Raw genomic sequence first — 15,302 nt, forward strand, 5'->3', positions numbered from 1 at the left:
TTTTATTACTATAAAGCTGTATGTAAGTTTTGCTAAATAAAATAAATAAATAGCCAAGTCCCCAGTTCTAATCTGCCTTTTACTACACTGATCTGGAGGCCCTCAGCAAGCCACTATCTTCTTAACCTCAAGCCCACCTTGGCAACACGGGTATAATATAACTACCATACAAGTCTGCTGTAAGGATTTCGGAAATGCTTTCAACATTCAAAGAGTGTTAAAGATATCCGAAGTAGTATTTATGTTCAGGAACTCATGATACCTTCTTGCTTTCAGCTGAACCTCTCTCCTCTCCTTGCCCCATTTACCATAGTAGTTAGTCCACAAAAACCTAATTGCTTGTGCCTCTTGATAATCTGCTGTTAGGCTGAAGTTCTAAACTGGAGCTCTAAATTTCTTAGACTCATGATGAAAAAAGGGCAAAATTAAGTCAAGGGCTGTCATGAATTCTAGGGGCAGGAGACAGAGTTACAATACAACCAGAAACAAGCAGCCATGGAGCCACAGGCTACTTGTGGGCAGAGGATTCATATAGGTCACAGGATGTTGGGGGGGGGGGGGGGGAGTCAGAAGCATGCTTAGATGAGTGAGTAAACCAAGGAAATAGGCATGCAAGCAGGATATTCTGGGGACAGCCCATGGCAGGCAAGCATTAATCTTCATGCTCTGTGGCTTCCAAAGGTACCTTGTACATCAAGCTTGGCCTCACACTGCTTGGTGCCATACTCATTGATGGCCTTGCAGGCATAATAGCCAGCATCAGTGCACTCCACCATGCGGATATGTAGGCAGAAAGATCCATCGTCCTCCTCCACAGCAGAAATGCGCCGCCCATACTTTATTGGATGCCTGTTCTTCAACCTAGAGGACAGAGGAGAGGGTCTGAGAGCCTGCAGTGCTTGCAACTCCATCCAACTTCACAAAATGCTTCTTCTGTCATCTCATCTCACCATCCCTCCTCCAAAGCAGCATGCCTCAGGAAGAGGCTACATACTTCATTCTGCATTGGCCTTCCCCCAACCTTGTTGCTACTACAAACATAGCTTTTGGTACAATATAGTCAAGGCAGTTCAAGCCATAAGATCAGAGATCCCTTTTTTCCCCCCATTACATCCAGGCCTATCAGTCTCAGGTCTGATTCTTGATACTTTCTGGAAGGCCGAGGACCTGCTTTCTTTTTGCCATCCCACCACTTACATACAAAACAAACCATTCTCAGGTTGGATGGGTCTTTTGCCATTTGGAAAGCAGCCTTGTCTGTTTAATATTTTGCCAGTCTACATATCACACAGTTGTTAGTCAGTTGTGGAGTACTGAAGGCCAGACAGGAAAAAATAAAATAAACCCAACACTCTTCTTGATGGACGCAAGTTCCCTTACTGGTTGCCTGAGATTCTTATTTTGCAAAACTGGGAAAGCTTCGCCACCCATATCATCCCAGGACAACATGGCTACTTGTGAAGTTATGCTGTATCATAAAACCCACTCACCAGTGCACAATGGGCTTTGGCTCTCCCTGTACCCGAATGCGCAGGACCACATCCTGCCCCTCCAGTACTTCCTGGTCACTCAGTGTCACCTGCAAGAGAGAGTGTCAGGATCATGCCAACTGCAAAGGAAGATGGGAAGCAAGTTCTCTTTAAAGCAGGGGGCAGGGATAAGCAGAGTGCAGGGCAAGCTCTGCTAGGTGCAATACCTTCAGTGGAGTAAAAGCTGGAATTTACTTTTTGCCTCAAATGTCTGAGCATGTCAAAAGCCCAGGGCCCCCAACCCCAATCCAAGGGAGTGCCGGTTTATAACCTGAATCCTCATTCAAGTATGCAAAAGCCATAGGTTACTTTCCACTGTCATGCCCTCCTGCGCTAGTCTCACCACCTGCTCACCTCAAAGGATGGGGCAGCCTTGAAGTTGATGCCCACATGCACCGGGGGTGGGCCAATCTCAGATCGGGGTTGCACTTTCATGACAGGGTGGTGCCGCGGGGTGCCAGACTCAGGGAACTCTTCCAAGGGGCTCAGGTACTCTTCATCTGATGTGACAGGGCTGCTGAGCTCGTGATGGGGTACCAATCGGCTGTGGGACTCTGCGGGAGCTAGACAGGCAGAAGAGGGTTAGGGCATGGCTTGTGCACAGCACATTGAAGCAGCAAAGCTCTCCAGCTCAAGGGGGAAAGCAGCACCAGGACATAGCCGCCCACCTAGCAGCCAGGGCTCATATACAGGGATTTTAGTTGACGGTTTAGCCACAAGCACAGAGTAAATGATATAATCTAGCTTTCTACATGATAGCCCAGTGCACCTACAATGTATTCTAAGGGATGAGGTTTCCATTTGCTTTTGCTTTTAAAAAAAAAGAGCACATGAAGAGGGGGCACATACAAAAAGTAATAACACAAATTGACCATTGGAATACATTGGTTCCTTCAAAATAGTAATAGAAATCCATTGCAGCAGGAAATGTTTGGTTGCTTATGCTATCTTTAGATACTCTTACTGGGGCATTATGGCTACCAGCTTCCTAGCAGGCTCCATCCCACTCTGCTGATGTGGGATGTAACACATTGTCAACTCTTCCTACATGATTTTCATCATTCATACGTTACTAGAGCAGCCCCAGATGGAAACTTGGGGAAGTGGCAAGCATATAATGTAACAGTGGCCCTGGCCCTGAAACAAAAACACTGACCCTAAGGGTGTGCGATGGTTAGAGTGTTTTCATTCTTTGCTTTCCCCCGTTCCTTCTTATGTATGCAAGTTTCCAGTTTCCTGCCCCTACCTAAGCCAACTAACACCCCATTAGTTCTTTCCATCCTTCCTCTTGACTGTTCCACTATGCCCTATTTTGCAATTAGGACACTGCACTTAGCCTAGCATGAACATTGTTATCTCAAACAGACCTTTGCTGCTTCTGTGGAATGGAGCCTAGAGGCTGATTTAGAACAGAACCACACAATCAGAAACATCACATGGTATACAGCCCTCCTAGGCCCGTATCATTCAAAATGCAGTTGAAGGATCACATGTTTGAATGCTACCCGTTTAATTAAATTAACTATCTTTGTAAGTAGAAAAGTAAGAGAGACTAAGTCAGAACCCTCCTTCTTCCTGACATACTTTCCACAGACATGGAGGTTGTTTTGTTTTTTCTTTTAATGACAAACACTCCTCCTGCATTCTGAAGAGGCAGGACTGTACCATGTGACATTTCTGAATTATGTTTGTCTTCATAACTGAGATGGTAAAATCCTTCTGCAAGGATTTTATCAATTCAGTTTTCTATGGAGAGGCTTGTATCCAAACTCACCCCCATATGACAACTATCAGTTCAAGAAAGAATGTTAGTTTTCAGATATTCAGCAGCCATGAAGCTCACCTTGGGCAAGTCATTATCTCTCAAGTCTTACCTACCCCAAAGGGTCATTGTGAGGACAAAACAAAATAAAATTGGGGCTGAGGGGAGACCATTTTGTTTTCCTGAAATCCTTGGAGGAGGAATGAGATTAAAGTGTATTAACAAATAAATAAACGTAGTAATGACCTACAATTCTTTGACTAATTTTCATGCATTTGTGTATAATGGGGCCCTTTCAGAGAAACAGCTCTTTGTGTAAATCTGTTGTGGCAAAGTCATGAGGTGAAAAGTTTGGCACCTCAAATATGCATATATGAATCTGCACAAACAACATCTCTATTAGTGTGTAATTTGCATAGTGCATTGTTTAGAATAAATAAATGTAAATAATTTGATCATCTGGGTTGTGAAACTCTTCTTGCAGTTAGGCTCTAGTCTGTATTCAATCCTCTTACCCAGAAAGAGGCAGAGTGAAGAAACAGAAACAACAAGTCATTTTCTCAGTACTGCTTTAGAAGATATCAAATCCAACACTGCCTGTAACCCTGCCAAGTCCCATGGGCATACAGGGAAGCCTGCTGCTGATATATATCTATGCCATCTCCATTTGGTAAAAAGAAAGACTTTAAACAGTCATGAATCAGGCAACTCCAATCATGGGCGCCAGTACTCTTTTTCTTGTTGGCAGCATCATTCCTGGCTTGCTCTCCCTGAAAGGGGCCAAGGTGACATTAGTAGCTGGGACAACTACAACTTGCAGTGTATGCATTGTGAGAAGAGCAGGCCTTGTTGTGGGGCCAGTTAGTGGAAATAGTCTTGTGGCAATTTCTGTGGCAATGCTGCACTTCAAGCTGAGTAGGGATGGGTGGGGTGTTTACAAGAAAATCTACAGAGACAGGATAGGTTTCTTAGCCCTTTGAACAAAATAGGAGATAGAAGCAGAGGTGTGTTCGATCCAGACAAAAGGGTGAGTCTTTCAAAGCCTTCCATCATGCTCTGCTGCAGGCAGGGAAAGATTATCTTGTGTGGATGGGAATGGCCTGCCTTGTAGTTCCTTGCTTCCCCCTATCCCCAAAGACAAGGTAATACACCTTAGTATAAGAGTCTCTCTCACCTCCAAGTTTCTGGACAACAACGTAAGAGGCCTATAGAGACTTTGAGGCTGGCTTTCCCTTCTGCAGTCCCATTGCTTTGGGAGGTTATAGCCCAATAAATTCTCAGCCCCCAGAGGGGCACCCAAAGCAGAATCCCATTTCTTCCTACCTATAGGGCAGATGTGGTGAAGCTGGAGGATCCTCATCCCTTCACACCATTCAGTTGTACAAACAAAGGGTTAATGGGAGCAAGAGACACTCTCCCTGCTCCGCTTCACCCATCTCTGTTCCTCTCAAAACGCCCACCTAGGAGTTGAAAAGTTGCGTTCCCTCTCTCTGCCGAGTTCCCAGTTCCAAACCCACTAAAGCTGCAATCCTATACACACTTACCTGGGTTTAAGTTCCATTGAACGCAGCGGGACTTACTTCCGAGTAAACATGCATAGGATTGCAGCGCAAGAACGCAGGGAACAAACGGCGCGCCCCTCCTGAGCCTGCAATCGGCGCGGCAAAGAGGATCCTACAGCCATTTCCCGAGGATGATCTCTCTCTCTCTCTCTCTCTCTCTCTCTCTCTCTCTCTCTCTCAATCCCCGATTCTTTTCAAACACAGCGTCCGACACGGAGGAGATGAGTGGGCAAACGGATCCTCAATGGAGGCGCCATAGGCCGGGCAGAATCCAGGAGCCTCTTCGGAACCGCCTTCCCTTGAGCCACAGCCGAGGAAGGCATCTGCGTTCCAGACAGACGCCGACCCCAGCCCCTCCAGGGCTCACATTTCAGATCAACAGACGGGCGACCTCATTTGCATCCTTTCGGATAATTCATTTGCACGTGCCCAGGAACGCTTGCAAACTGCAGGCGCCGCTGACACGGGTTTCCCTGCGGAGTTTGTGGTCCGGAACACGGATCAGGAATCGGAGTCGGTCCGCCAGCCAGCTCGACCTCCCCCGCCGCCACCTCGTGGGGTTGGTGCTGAGAGCCCAGCAGTCCAGGCCGTCTCTCCCTTCTTCCCCGCATTCAAGACTGCTGCTGGCTGTTTGTCAGCCACGCTGGCCTAAACCAAGCCTTGTAGGGTAAAGGCAGCCTCATCTCTCTTTCAGCAGTAGCAGCGGCAGCAGCCTGAGGCACCACAAGGTTGACAGAAAAAGACCTAGCCTAGGATGCTAACTAAGCCCCAAGGCACGAAACTGCTTCTCCCCAAACTTGGCCTGGGAAGGAATATGACTCTACAACCCTCCCTTGGCCTTCAGGGATTCAGCTGGTCCTCTCTGGGCTGCCTCCACTGCGTTCATCACACACTTATAATAATATAATAATAATTTATTATTTGTACCCACCCATCTGGCTGGCTTTCCCCGGCCACTTACCTGGCCGCACAGTCAAGATGGCACTGCAGCAGGCCTCGCCCACTTCATTGGTGGCACAAACTGTGTAGAGGCCGGCATCAGCCGCACGGGCACTCCTGACCAGCAGGGTGTGGCGTTCCCCCTCTGCTTTGATAGGGCGAGTGGTGCTGCTCCGAAAGGGGACGCCATCCTTTCGCCATGACACTGGGGAAGGGGCAAGTGGGTAGGAGATCAGAGCATGTGGGGACACTTCTGTACATACAGCACCTCCCCCCATACATGGCACTTCCCACTTTATCCACTGACTGCTGGAACTGTGTCCTTTTCAGAGAGGAGGGGTGAGGAACCTTTTGCAACCTGAGTGCCACATTCCCTTCTGAGCAACCTTCCAGAGGCCACATGGCAGTGGTGGGCAGGGCCACAGCCCAACAAATGCATCTCCCCCACTTTGTACAGTAGGCTAGTTTCTACACACATTCACACTCCCCTCTCTGGCCTCCATCCAGATAAGAAGCATGATCAGAATTCAAGGACACATTTCAGCCAGGCAAAAACACTTGAAGAGGGTATGCAGCAGGGCCGCTGAGGGTAATGGCCTGGGATGGTGGTTATTTCCCCTGGGTTATTTCCCAGCCATAATACAGGACTACAGTTTGGCAGCACCACAGGTGTTGCTGCTGGAAAACTGCATCACAGTAAAAGTTATCAACTTTTGAAATAGAACATTCTGGTGCAGGGGTAAGGGTTGAATTATTTGCATGAAAGCAGAGCTAGGCGAAGGGAGGGAAAGTCTAGCAGGATTGTTGCCTGCCTATCAAAGGATTGCAGCTAAAAATAAAATAGCATTGCCCTTTGTTTTTCTTGCAACAAAAGCAAAAAACCTGGTTAGGCCATTCCCCCCCCCCCCTTCTAGTCAATTGCAACATTACTTGCCAGTCACATTACTTGGTACTATTGGGCAGCTGGAATTGCAACCATTTCTCTCCCCCAGCCTTGTGTTTTTCCTCCTAGTGTTGCCACCAGGACCACATGGCTCTGGACCATATTCAAAGCAGAATCTTTACTGATGTGAGCTAGCCAACACACACAAAACCAAATAAAACCAATTATCCCTAGAGATCTGTGGAAATGAAGACACCTGTGTGATCCAAGAGACAACAGCAAAGGTAGAGTAGATGGCCCCCATCCATCTCCTGGCCCCTCTCACACTGACATGCACTGGGCACCCCACAGGTTTGCCTATGCATGCTCATCATCACTCATCCCACACTCTTCCTGCTACTCCATGCACTTGCCTTCTGGGGAAGGGTTGCCTGTGATGATGCATTTGAACAGCACTTCTGTTCCAGCTACGACTGTTACATCCTGGATAGGGATCTCAAAGATGGGGCGTTCCAGTGGGTCCTCACCCGCCGAGATGTAGGAATCATCAGAAGATTCTGTGCAGAGAGAGGGAGAAAGAGCAGCTGCAAAAGAGGTGGTGTGGAGGAGGGGGAAAGGTCCACAACTTGCATGGATATAAAACTTTGCACTGCCTTCTGGGAAGGAATGTGTTTAAATCTTAGCTCTCTTTTTCACATGCACTGGTTCTGTTATGCCCCGAGAGAGTGAGAGCCCTTTTATGTGCTGATGATTACAGTTTGCTCAAAATCCTTAATCTCCCCAAGTCTCTCTCTAGCACAGTGTGGATTCTTGATCTATTGCTACCTAGCTGAGTCCAAAGGATTAGAGCAGCCTCCTGAGTGGCACAGTTCACTCTGCCTTGACGCAGATAGCCACCTTCACAGGTCTCTAAGAATAACTAAAGAGGATGAGCTTCATTTCACTTGTTTAGAGAGGGGGGAAATTTAGAACCCTCATAAAACTACTGTTACAGCTCAATGCATTCAAAGCTGACACTAGTCATAAATGTGTCTAAATTTATGATCACTTATTGAGTCAGGCTACCTGGGAAGGAAGTTGGAGGACTTATTTTTCTGTCAGTAATTTGGTAGACTCAGTACAGCAGCCCCTTGGTACATACACTACTTCTGTGCATTCAAGATGTGTGCATTTCTCAGCCTCACTTCCAGTCTGTAAAATGGGGATACTAAGGCCAGCCTACTTACCTTACAAGGCAGCAGCAAGAATGTATGAGGAATGTACCTAAATGCTAAGCAAATGAACAAAACCTGCACTAGTCCAAAGAGCAGGTATTTCCATTCTTGACTCAGAAGCACTGAAAATCCTGTCACAAAACCTGTGTTAGCCATTAGGAGAATACAGTTCTCTGTAACATACACATAACCACAGTGAACTGTGAACCAATTAACTGTTGTACATGTTGCACCGTGTCTTGTATCTGCCAGCTACCTGGAGGCCCTGATGAAGTTGCCACACTCACTTGGCCGCCTCAGAAACTGGATCTCAAGTTCATGCTCCTCTTTCCAACTTCCATTGCTCAGAGGCTGTCCCTTTGTTTTATGGAAAGGAACAAAAAGGACAGAGGGCCAAGGATAGTGAGGAGGGGTTTATCCACACTTAGCTTTTGGCCCACTTTTTCCAGGCACAGATCTGAGCTTAAAAGCTCCATGTCCAACCATTTGTTCCAGAGCTTTTCCTGCAAAAACCTGCTCTTCCCCACACCCTATGCCAGGTGTGGAAATCCTTTGGTCCTCCAGATGTTTCTGTACTACAATTCCCATCTTCCCCATGCTTGCTGGGGCTGATGGGACTTGTAGTTCAGCAACACCTGGAGGTCCAAAGGATCCCCACACCTGCTCTATGCTAAGCTTACGCACCAATGACTCTTCCAGGCAAGGCCTGGCTGAGATTACATCCCAGATGCTGATGACATGGGCAGAAATGTGAGAAGCAGTCAGAACAGATAAGGGCAAGCCAAGACTAAGCACTTACCAACCCTCGCGAGGAGCTCATACAATTCCAGGCATGCATGATGCTCTGGTCTGAATCCTAAGGGTCTTGCCTACAGTGGAGGAAAGGACATTACAGGCCTCTCCATTTCTGTGGGAAGTTGGGTGGAGTTCTCCCCACGGCATACAGCACAGCCTAGCTTGCCAGCTTCCTCCCCAAGGAGACAGCAGCACTTGCCCTGATTCCATACCTGATTCAGGCGATGTTCGCCGCGTCCGGCGCCCTTTGCCTCTGCTCCGAGTGCTCTTCCCTTCCTGAGGCTGCAATGCGTTGTCCTTTTTCTCTGCCACTTTCCCAGTCTTTCTTTCCAACTCTCTGTTTGCACCGTGGGTCCCTGCCCTGCTTCTATCTGCTCCTGGTTCCGTCTTGGCCCAGGGCAGGGAATGTCCATTCTGGCCAGATTCCCGTTTCCGGGCATGTGAGGCTGCACTTGGACCCTTGGGCTCATGGCTCCCTTTCGCCGCGTTCACAGACCCTCCATCCATGCAGTCATTGCTCTCTGGATGCCCAGCCTGCAGGAGGTCTCTCCTTCCCAAGGGGGCTGCCAGAGTCAGCGGGCACTGCTCCACCTTCCTCCGCAGATCCTGCCCATTCAGCTCGCTTTCCTTCTGACCCCTGCTGGGCTCTGCCACCTGCTCAGCTGTGGCCACGCTCCTCGCCAGAGGCTTTTGCGTCCCCTTGGTCTCGTCCCTGGGCCCCACCAGGACCACGCTGGACAACACCAGCTGCTGCACGCCGTGGGCATTCTCTGCCAGGGGCAAAGCCTTGAGGGGCTTGAGTTTCCGTGGTGGCGGGACCCTGGGAGCAGATGGCTCAGCGGAGGAACGTGGCGACGGTGACCTGAAGAGCTCTTGCGACCGCCGCAGCTGCTGCTGAGACACGGTGCGCTTGATGCGGCCCAGCTCCTCCGTGAACTTGTGCTCCATGTCGTGCACGCGGCTGGAGAAGCGGCCGCGCTCATCCAAGGAGGCCGCCTTCTGGTGGAAGGCCCGGCGCCGGAACGCCACGCCGCCCAGCTCGGAGCGGGTGTCCTCTTGCAGGTCCTCGTGGGAGACGGCCGAGAGGAAGGGGCTGGCATCGTCGAAGCCGGGCTGGTCAAAAGAGCGCGTCTTGCGTAGCGGCAGCCATGGGTTCTCGTTCTGCTCCAGGCTTTTGCGCCGCTCCTCAAAGAACTTCAGCTTGTCAAAGATTTTGGAGCCCGTCCGCGGCAGCTTGGGCGATGGGCGGAGGACGGAGACGCGGCTGGAGGCCTCGCTCAGCGGCGTCTGGGGCCGGGACTCTCCTGTGCAAGCCTGAGAGTAGCCAGATGACTTGGGGCGCTTCAGCTTCTCGTCCAGTTCCTCGGATGCCGCATCTTGGAACTCAGGGGGCATCAGCAGCTTCCTGCGGGGAGCCACAGGTGGGGTGGGGCCACGGCCAGCCCCAGGCGGCTGGACGGGGCACTGCCCTGCTCTGGGGGACACTGGGCGCTGGAGAGGAGGCTTCTGTGCTGGTGGGTGGAGGGTATCTGTGCTGGTTTTGCTGCTGCTGTTGGCATCATCCCTCCGGTACCCACCATGGGGGAGGTTGCTGCAGTTGGAAGGCAAGACATGGCACAGTTTGCTAAGGCAGGACAGCCTGAAAAACTCAAAAGAAGGTGAGCGGCAAGGGAGCAGGTGCCTATGCTGATGTCTTATTGATGTTTTGAATGCTGATTTACGGAACTTTTGTTGATTTTATCCTTATATTTGCTGATTTTATCCTTTTATTGATTTTATCCTCCTACTCCGTCTTGCTACGTTTTTATGAAAGTGTGGATTATACATAAATAAATAAATAAATAAATAAATAAATAAATAAGGAGAACCTGTGCTCTTTTTCTAGAAAAATAGGTGCTGGTACTCACCATGAAGTTGTTACCGTAAGTGCCTCACAACAAAAGGGGTGCCGGTACTGCGTACCCTTGAGTACCCCCCTGGTTAAACAAGCACGTGGCCAACTCCTCCTAATGGCAGACCTGGGGTTTAAATTACCCATGGAAGAGAGAGGTGAGGCAATGAGAAGGAGCAACAGTTGTGTACTTCTGTCCTTAGATGAAGATGTGTGTGCATGTGTACAGGGCAGGGTGTGTGTGTTTGTTTTTGCCTTCTCCAGCAGTGTGTGGCTTGGCTTACTATCTGAATCTCCTCAAGCTGTTTGCCCCACCTAGACCTTTCTACAGTGCCCCTGCTCTGTGCTGTGGCATACTGTGGTATGGATTGCATTGCGATGGGTCTTGCCTCATAAAAATGTGGGAATTTTTTTAATGTTTGATGTCTTACTTGTGTTTTAATTTGTTGGAAGCAGCCCAGAGTGGCTGGGGGTCAACCCAGTCAGATGGGTGGCATATATATAAATAAATCATCATCATATTTGATTCCAAGACTGGCCAGATGGGTGAACTGGGATTCTCTGCCAAAAGTCCAGGGAAAATACCCACTCTTCCTGGCAAGATCCAACTCTTGGTCTTATCTGCTGAATGAGCCATGCCAGATGCTGCACTAGGGCAAAGGAAGAGATTGGGGGGAGTTCATCGGGCTGTGCATCAGTGGTAGATGAGTATAGGCTGGCCTGGCTTGAGGAAGCAGGGGAAGACAAGGGGAGGCCCTGGTGCAGCCAGAAATGCAACAGAAGGCAGAGGATAGGGGAATAGAGAGCTGCATCCTGTACACAGACATGCTGTTTCCCACAGGTACAAACACTAATTCATGTGTACATACAAACAGATACATATACTTGGCACACATACATTAATTCCAAGGCCAACTCAGTTCCTTACAACAAATGGGCATGCATGTCCAGCTGCATGCACACACGCACACAGTGAGAATTATGCAAGTGTATACTTAGTTAGGTACCATAGCCGGAGGATGATAAGCGTGAGGATAAAGTTGGGAAAGCAAACTCAGGAGGAAAGAAGAGGGAGATGAGGGAGTCTCAAGTGACCTAACGTAGCTCTGCACCCACCCTCTCAAAGATCCTTACTGCACTCACTGCCTCTGCAGTTAACATGGAGTGTGCTGCCATTTTCACAGCATGACGGGTTTCAGCTTTCGCTTTTAAGAAAAACCGCTGGTATCCAGTTTCCCATTATTACAGGGGGGAAATAATAAAAATGTGTGGGCAGTGCCTGCTAATGGCTCAGAAACTGAAATGGATCTATATATGGTATGAGGAAGAGATTTGGCACTCGACACGGCTTATCATCTCTCCCTGTTTGCCTCCCTGCATCGCTACATTTCTAGAATAAAAGGGGTTCTTAACGGGGGGTTTTAAAATGTGTGTGTGATGAATTTATCAAAAGTCGCATTAGTGTAGCCAAAAGCACCACTACCAAAGAGATAATCACATCACCATCATTACATCATTTGTTGGGTTCTTAATTACCATTCCCTTAAGCAACAGCAACCAGTCTCTCTTTCACGTCATCCTTATGGATGAGGGCGACTACCTACCTCTGATTGTGCTTCTGTATTCTATAGTTTCTCCAGATTTGCCTGCCTGAATTTGTTTAATAATCATAGAATCATAGAGTTGGAAAGGATCCTGAGGGTCATCTAGCCCAACCCCCTGCAATGAAGGAATCCTGCCCACAGCCATCCCTGGGAGGTCTTGAGCCCCCGATCTTCTGGTTAACAGTCAGATGCACTGACCTCAGAAATAGGTGAATATAAGAACATATGAAGACCCCAGCTGGGCCAGACCAATGGCCTATCTAGTCCAGCATTCTGTCTCCACAGTAGTCAGCTAGAGAAAAAAAATCTTTGTATCCTCTTACTCTACACCATGCATAATTATATATTCCTGAATGATGCACTCCCTTTACTTTACTTTTCTAAACTAAAATCCCCAAACGTGGATGGTGGCATCGAAACCCTGCTATTTCTCCCCATTAATCTAGGCCTTGGTGGGAACAGTATAGGCCCCTGTCTATATGACAATCACAACCTCCTGTGACTGTCTCCACCTTTACCTACACCAAGCCAGCCATGGGGGTCTCATCTCTGTGTGGGTGAAATCAAACATTCAGATGAAATGGCAATTTCCCATCCAATGGTCCTGTCTCGGTTTGGCTAATTTACATAAAGCGCAATCAAGCCTCAGTACAGCACTTTTATGTCCCACTAATCTCAAAAGGATTCGTTTTAAGCAGGTGCTTAATCTTCCCTTGAAGTAAATGGAACTCAGAAGTACTTAATATTAGCTCAGTTGCACCCATAAGTCATAAATTTGGATTTGGGTTATCCAGGATTCGGAGGGCTTAAATGACTCGCTTGGTCATGGCAATTTCTTCGCTAGCCCATACCAGGACTGGTATTCCTTTTGAAATGAAAGGTGATATAGGCATTATTTTACTATCAATTTAAATAATATTGCCATGCGTCAGAAGAGTGAGTGCAGCTCACTGTGCTTGGGTTGTTTTTTTAAGTGCCGCAATTGATGCCCCAATTAAATGGGCATCTCTCAGAGTTTGGTGTTGGAGGGCCTATTACTGATGCCATTGGCTTTATGCGAAACAGGGTCAGCTCCAGGCCAAAGGAAGACAGCAAACCCCGGGGAGGGGAGGAACTATGGAGACTCTGCTCTCTATGCTCATTAGGGAGTGGGAAGCCTGGGCCAGCAGCAGATACCTACCTATGCAGCCCATTGTCCTCATAGCAACATTTTAGGAGCACGAAGGCAGGAGGCGATGGGGAGGGGGAAGATACTGCAGCAGAGGAAGCAGTAGGAGAGACAATGGCAGGATAGTGTGGGTGGCTTCAGAGGGTATAGAGAGTGCAGCGGGGGCTGTGGATGGAGGGTGCCATGACATCAGGGATTGGGACTGTGATGATGGGGCTCGGGGAAGTTTCGGTGGTGCCTCGGAATCAATGACTTAAGAGGTTGAGGGTTCAGCGAGGGATTATGACTGGAGAGTAGGGGGGAAGAGATGGTCCCAGCATAATGGCCCTTGCACCCCACTCCACGGCCCCACGGCTACTTACACGTGCAAGGAGAGGGCACGGCCCCGGTACAGGCTGAAGGCACTGCCGTAGGGGTCGCTCCCCAGAGACAGGCTGTCCTCGGACCCCGGGGCCACGCCAATCAGCTCCGCCCGTGATGCCCGCACCAGCGGCTCCACCCCCAGGTGCCGGGCCTCGGCAGGTGCTTGCCTTGGAATGCTGGGGTGCAGGTAGGGTCCCCTCACCGTGGGGCCAGCCTCTGGGTCCTTCTCCAACACCGTGGTCTGGCTCCCTGACCAGTTGGAGTGCTCATCTGTCTGGGACAGGCCTGGCACTGAGGTCGGCGTGGTCTTCATGGAGGCATCCACCAGCGTGTCCGACTCCCCTGCAAGGAAAGACAGACATGGACTGATCGAGGGGGCTGGGAAGCCCCCCATCTCCCTTGCATCAGATCGGGGTCTGATAACCTGAGATTCTATCGATATTGTTTAATTTAGGAGGCTGTAAAGTATCAGTTTCTTGGAGCGTGCAGTGCCACTGCATATATCATGGGTTAGCGTCAGGCCGTGTTCTTGAGGGCTAAGAATAAGCATTTTTCTCTCAGCTGGAAAGGACAAAGAAGAGGGGCGAAGAAGGAAAAGAAGACAAGGCCAGGTTGGTCACTTAATAACTCAACTCAGCCACCAAGATGATGTGGCCAGAGTGAAGGGAAACACAATTATGCAACACACAAGGTCAGGCATTTGCAGTGAAGGAAGGAGAGACGAACAATTTCTTATTGCAATGATATAAATGAATATTCATGTAGCTCTTTTAACATGCACAGTGCATTGCAATCATTGGCTTGTTTATCCTGCTTTGCAAGGTAGATCATTGTTCCCCCAACTTTTTAGAGACTAGCTTACCCAAGACTACCTACTGAAGGAAGAGCAGCGATGGAAGGCCAGAACTGCAGTGCTCTGTGCCAGGCACTGAAGACAAGTTTATTGGGGATAAAGTTGCCCAAATTGAAAATGGGAGCTTATGCCTTGTGTTGTTGTCCCCGGAACCACCAGAAAAGAGGCACAGGGATGATCAAAACAATGGGAAACCTCTTTTGTGATGGAAAACTCGGACCTGTTTTTTTGTTCAGTAAAAAGAACGTGAGAGAATAGGACTGCAATTTTTTTAAAGAGACTCTTCGAGAGGAAAGAACGATTTAAACTAAAGGAGATTGTGGAAAGGCAAACAGGTAGCTAAAAGTTGCCCAATGAAAAACTGAGGTTGGAAAGCCAAAGAAGGTTGCTAACAGTGAGAAGCGCATGGTTAATAATCTCATACATTTACTCAAAAGAATGAATGGAAACTAGTCACCTGCTTAGGTGGGTGCTCTCAGGGAAATAAACCTGACTCCCCACACTGCTGACTTCTGAGAATCCAGCTTGCTCCTATCTGCATAAACATGTGCACAGCTCCATCCTGTTTCTTTGTCACCTGGGAGTGTGACTGGCTTTTTTATACAATATAACGTTATGCAGAACATATATATATATATATATATATATATATATATATATATATATATATATGCCCATTGACACTTAAACCCTGCTTGCTCAATTCAGAATACAGCCCCCATTAAGCACAATTTGCTAA

At 48.5% G+C, this 15,302-nt stretch overlaps 1 protein-coding gene across 8 annotated transcripts in view; it reads right to left on the reverse strand.

Annotated features, from left to right (window-relative positions):
* Positions 1 to 15,302, reverse strand: part of SPEG (striated muscle enriched protein kinase) — a 97,875-nt gene that overhangs the window by 47,809 nt on the left and 34,764 nt on the right. For 7 of the 8 annotated variants that reach the window (XM_028741102.2, XM_028741138.2, XM_028741120.2 and 4 more), the window contains 7 exons: positions 13,878 to 14,052; positions 8,897 to 10,275; positions 7,089 to 7,232; positions 5,815 to 5,997; positions 1,884 to 2,092; positions 1,491 to 1,579; positions 686 to 861 (listed from right to left, as the gene is read on the reverse strand). In XM_028741102.2, the coding sequence (XP_028596935.2) occupies positions 686 to 861; positions 1,491 to 1,579; positions 1,884 to 2,092; positions 5,815 to 5,997; positions 7,089 to 7,232; positions 8,897 to 10,275; positions 13,878 to 14,052 (2,355 nt within the window). Of the gene's footprint in view, positions 1 to 685; positions 862 to 1,490; positions 1,580 to 1,883; positions 2,093 to 5,814; positions 5,998 to 7,088; positions 7,233 to 8,896; positions 10,276 to 13,709; positions 14,053 to 15,302 lie in introns of all 8 variants that reach the window. The other variant, XM_028741097.2, reaches the window with a different exon arrangement.

Source organism: Podarcis muralis, chromosome 1 (genome assembly GCF_964188315.1).
Source record: "Podarcis muralis chromosome 1, rPodMur119.hap1.1, whole genome shotgun sequence".
NCBI lineage: Eukaryota > Metazoa > Chordata > Lepidosauria > Squamata > Lacertidae > Podarcis > Podarcis muralis.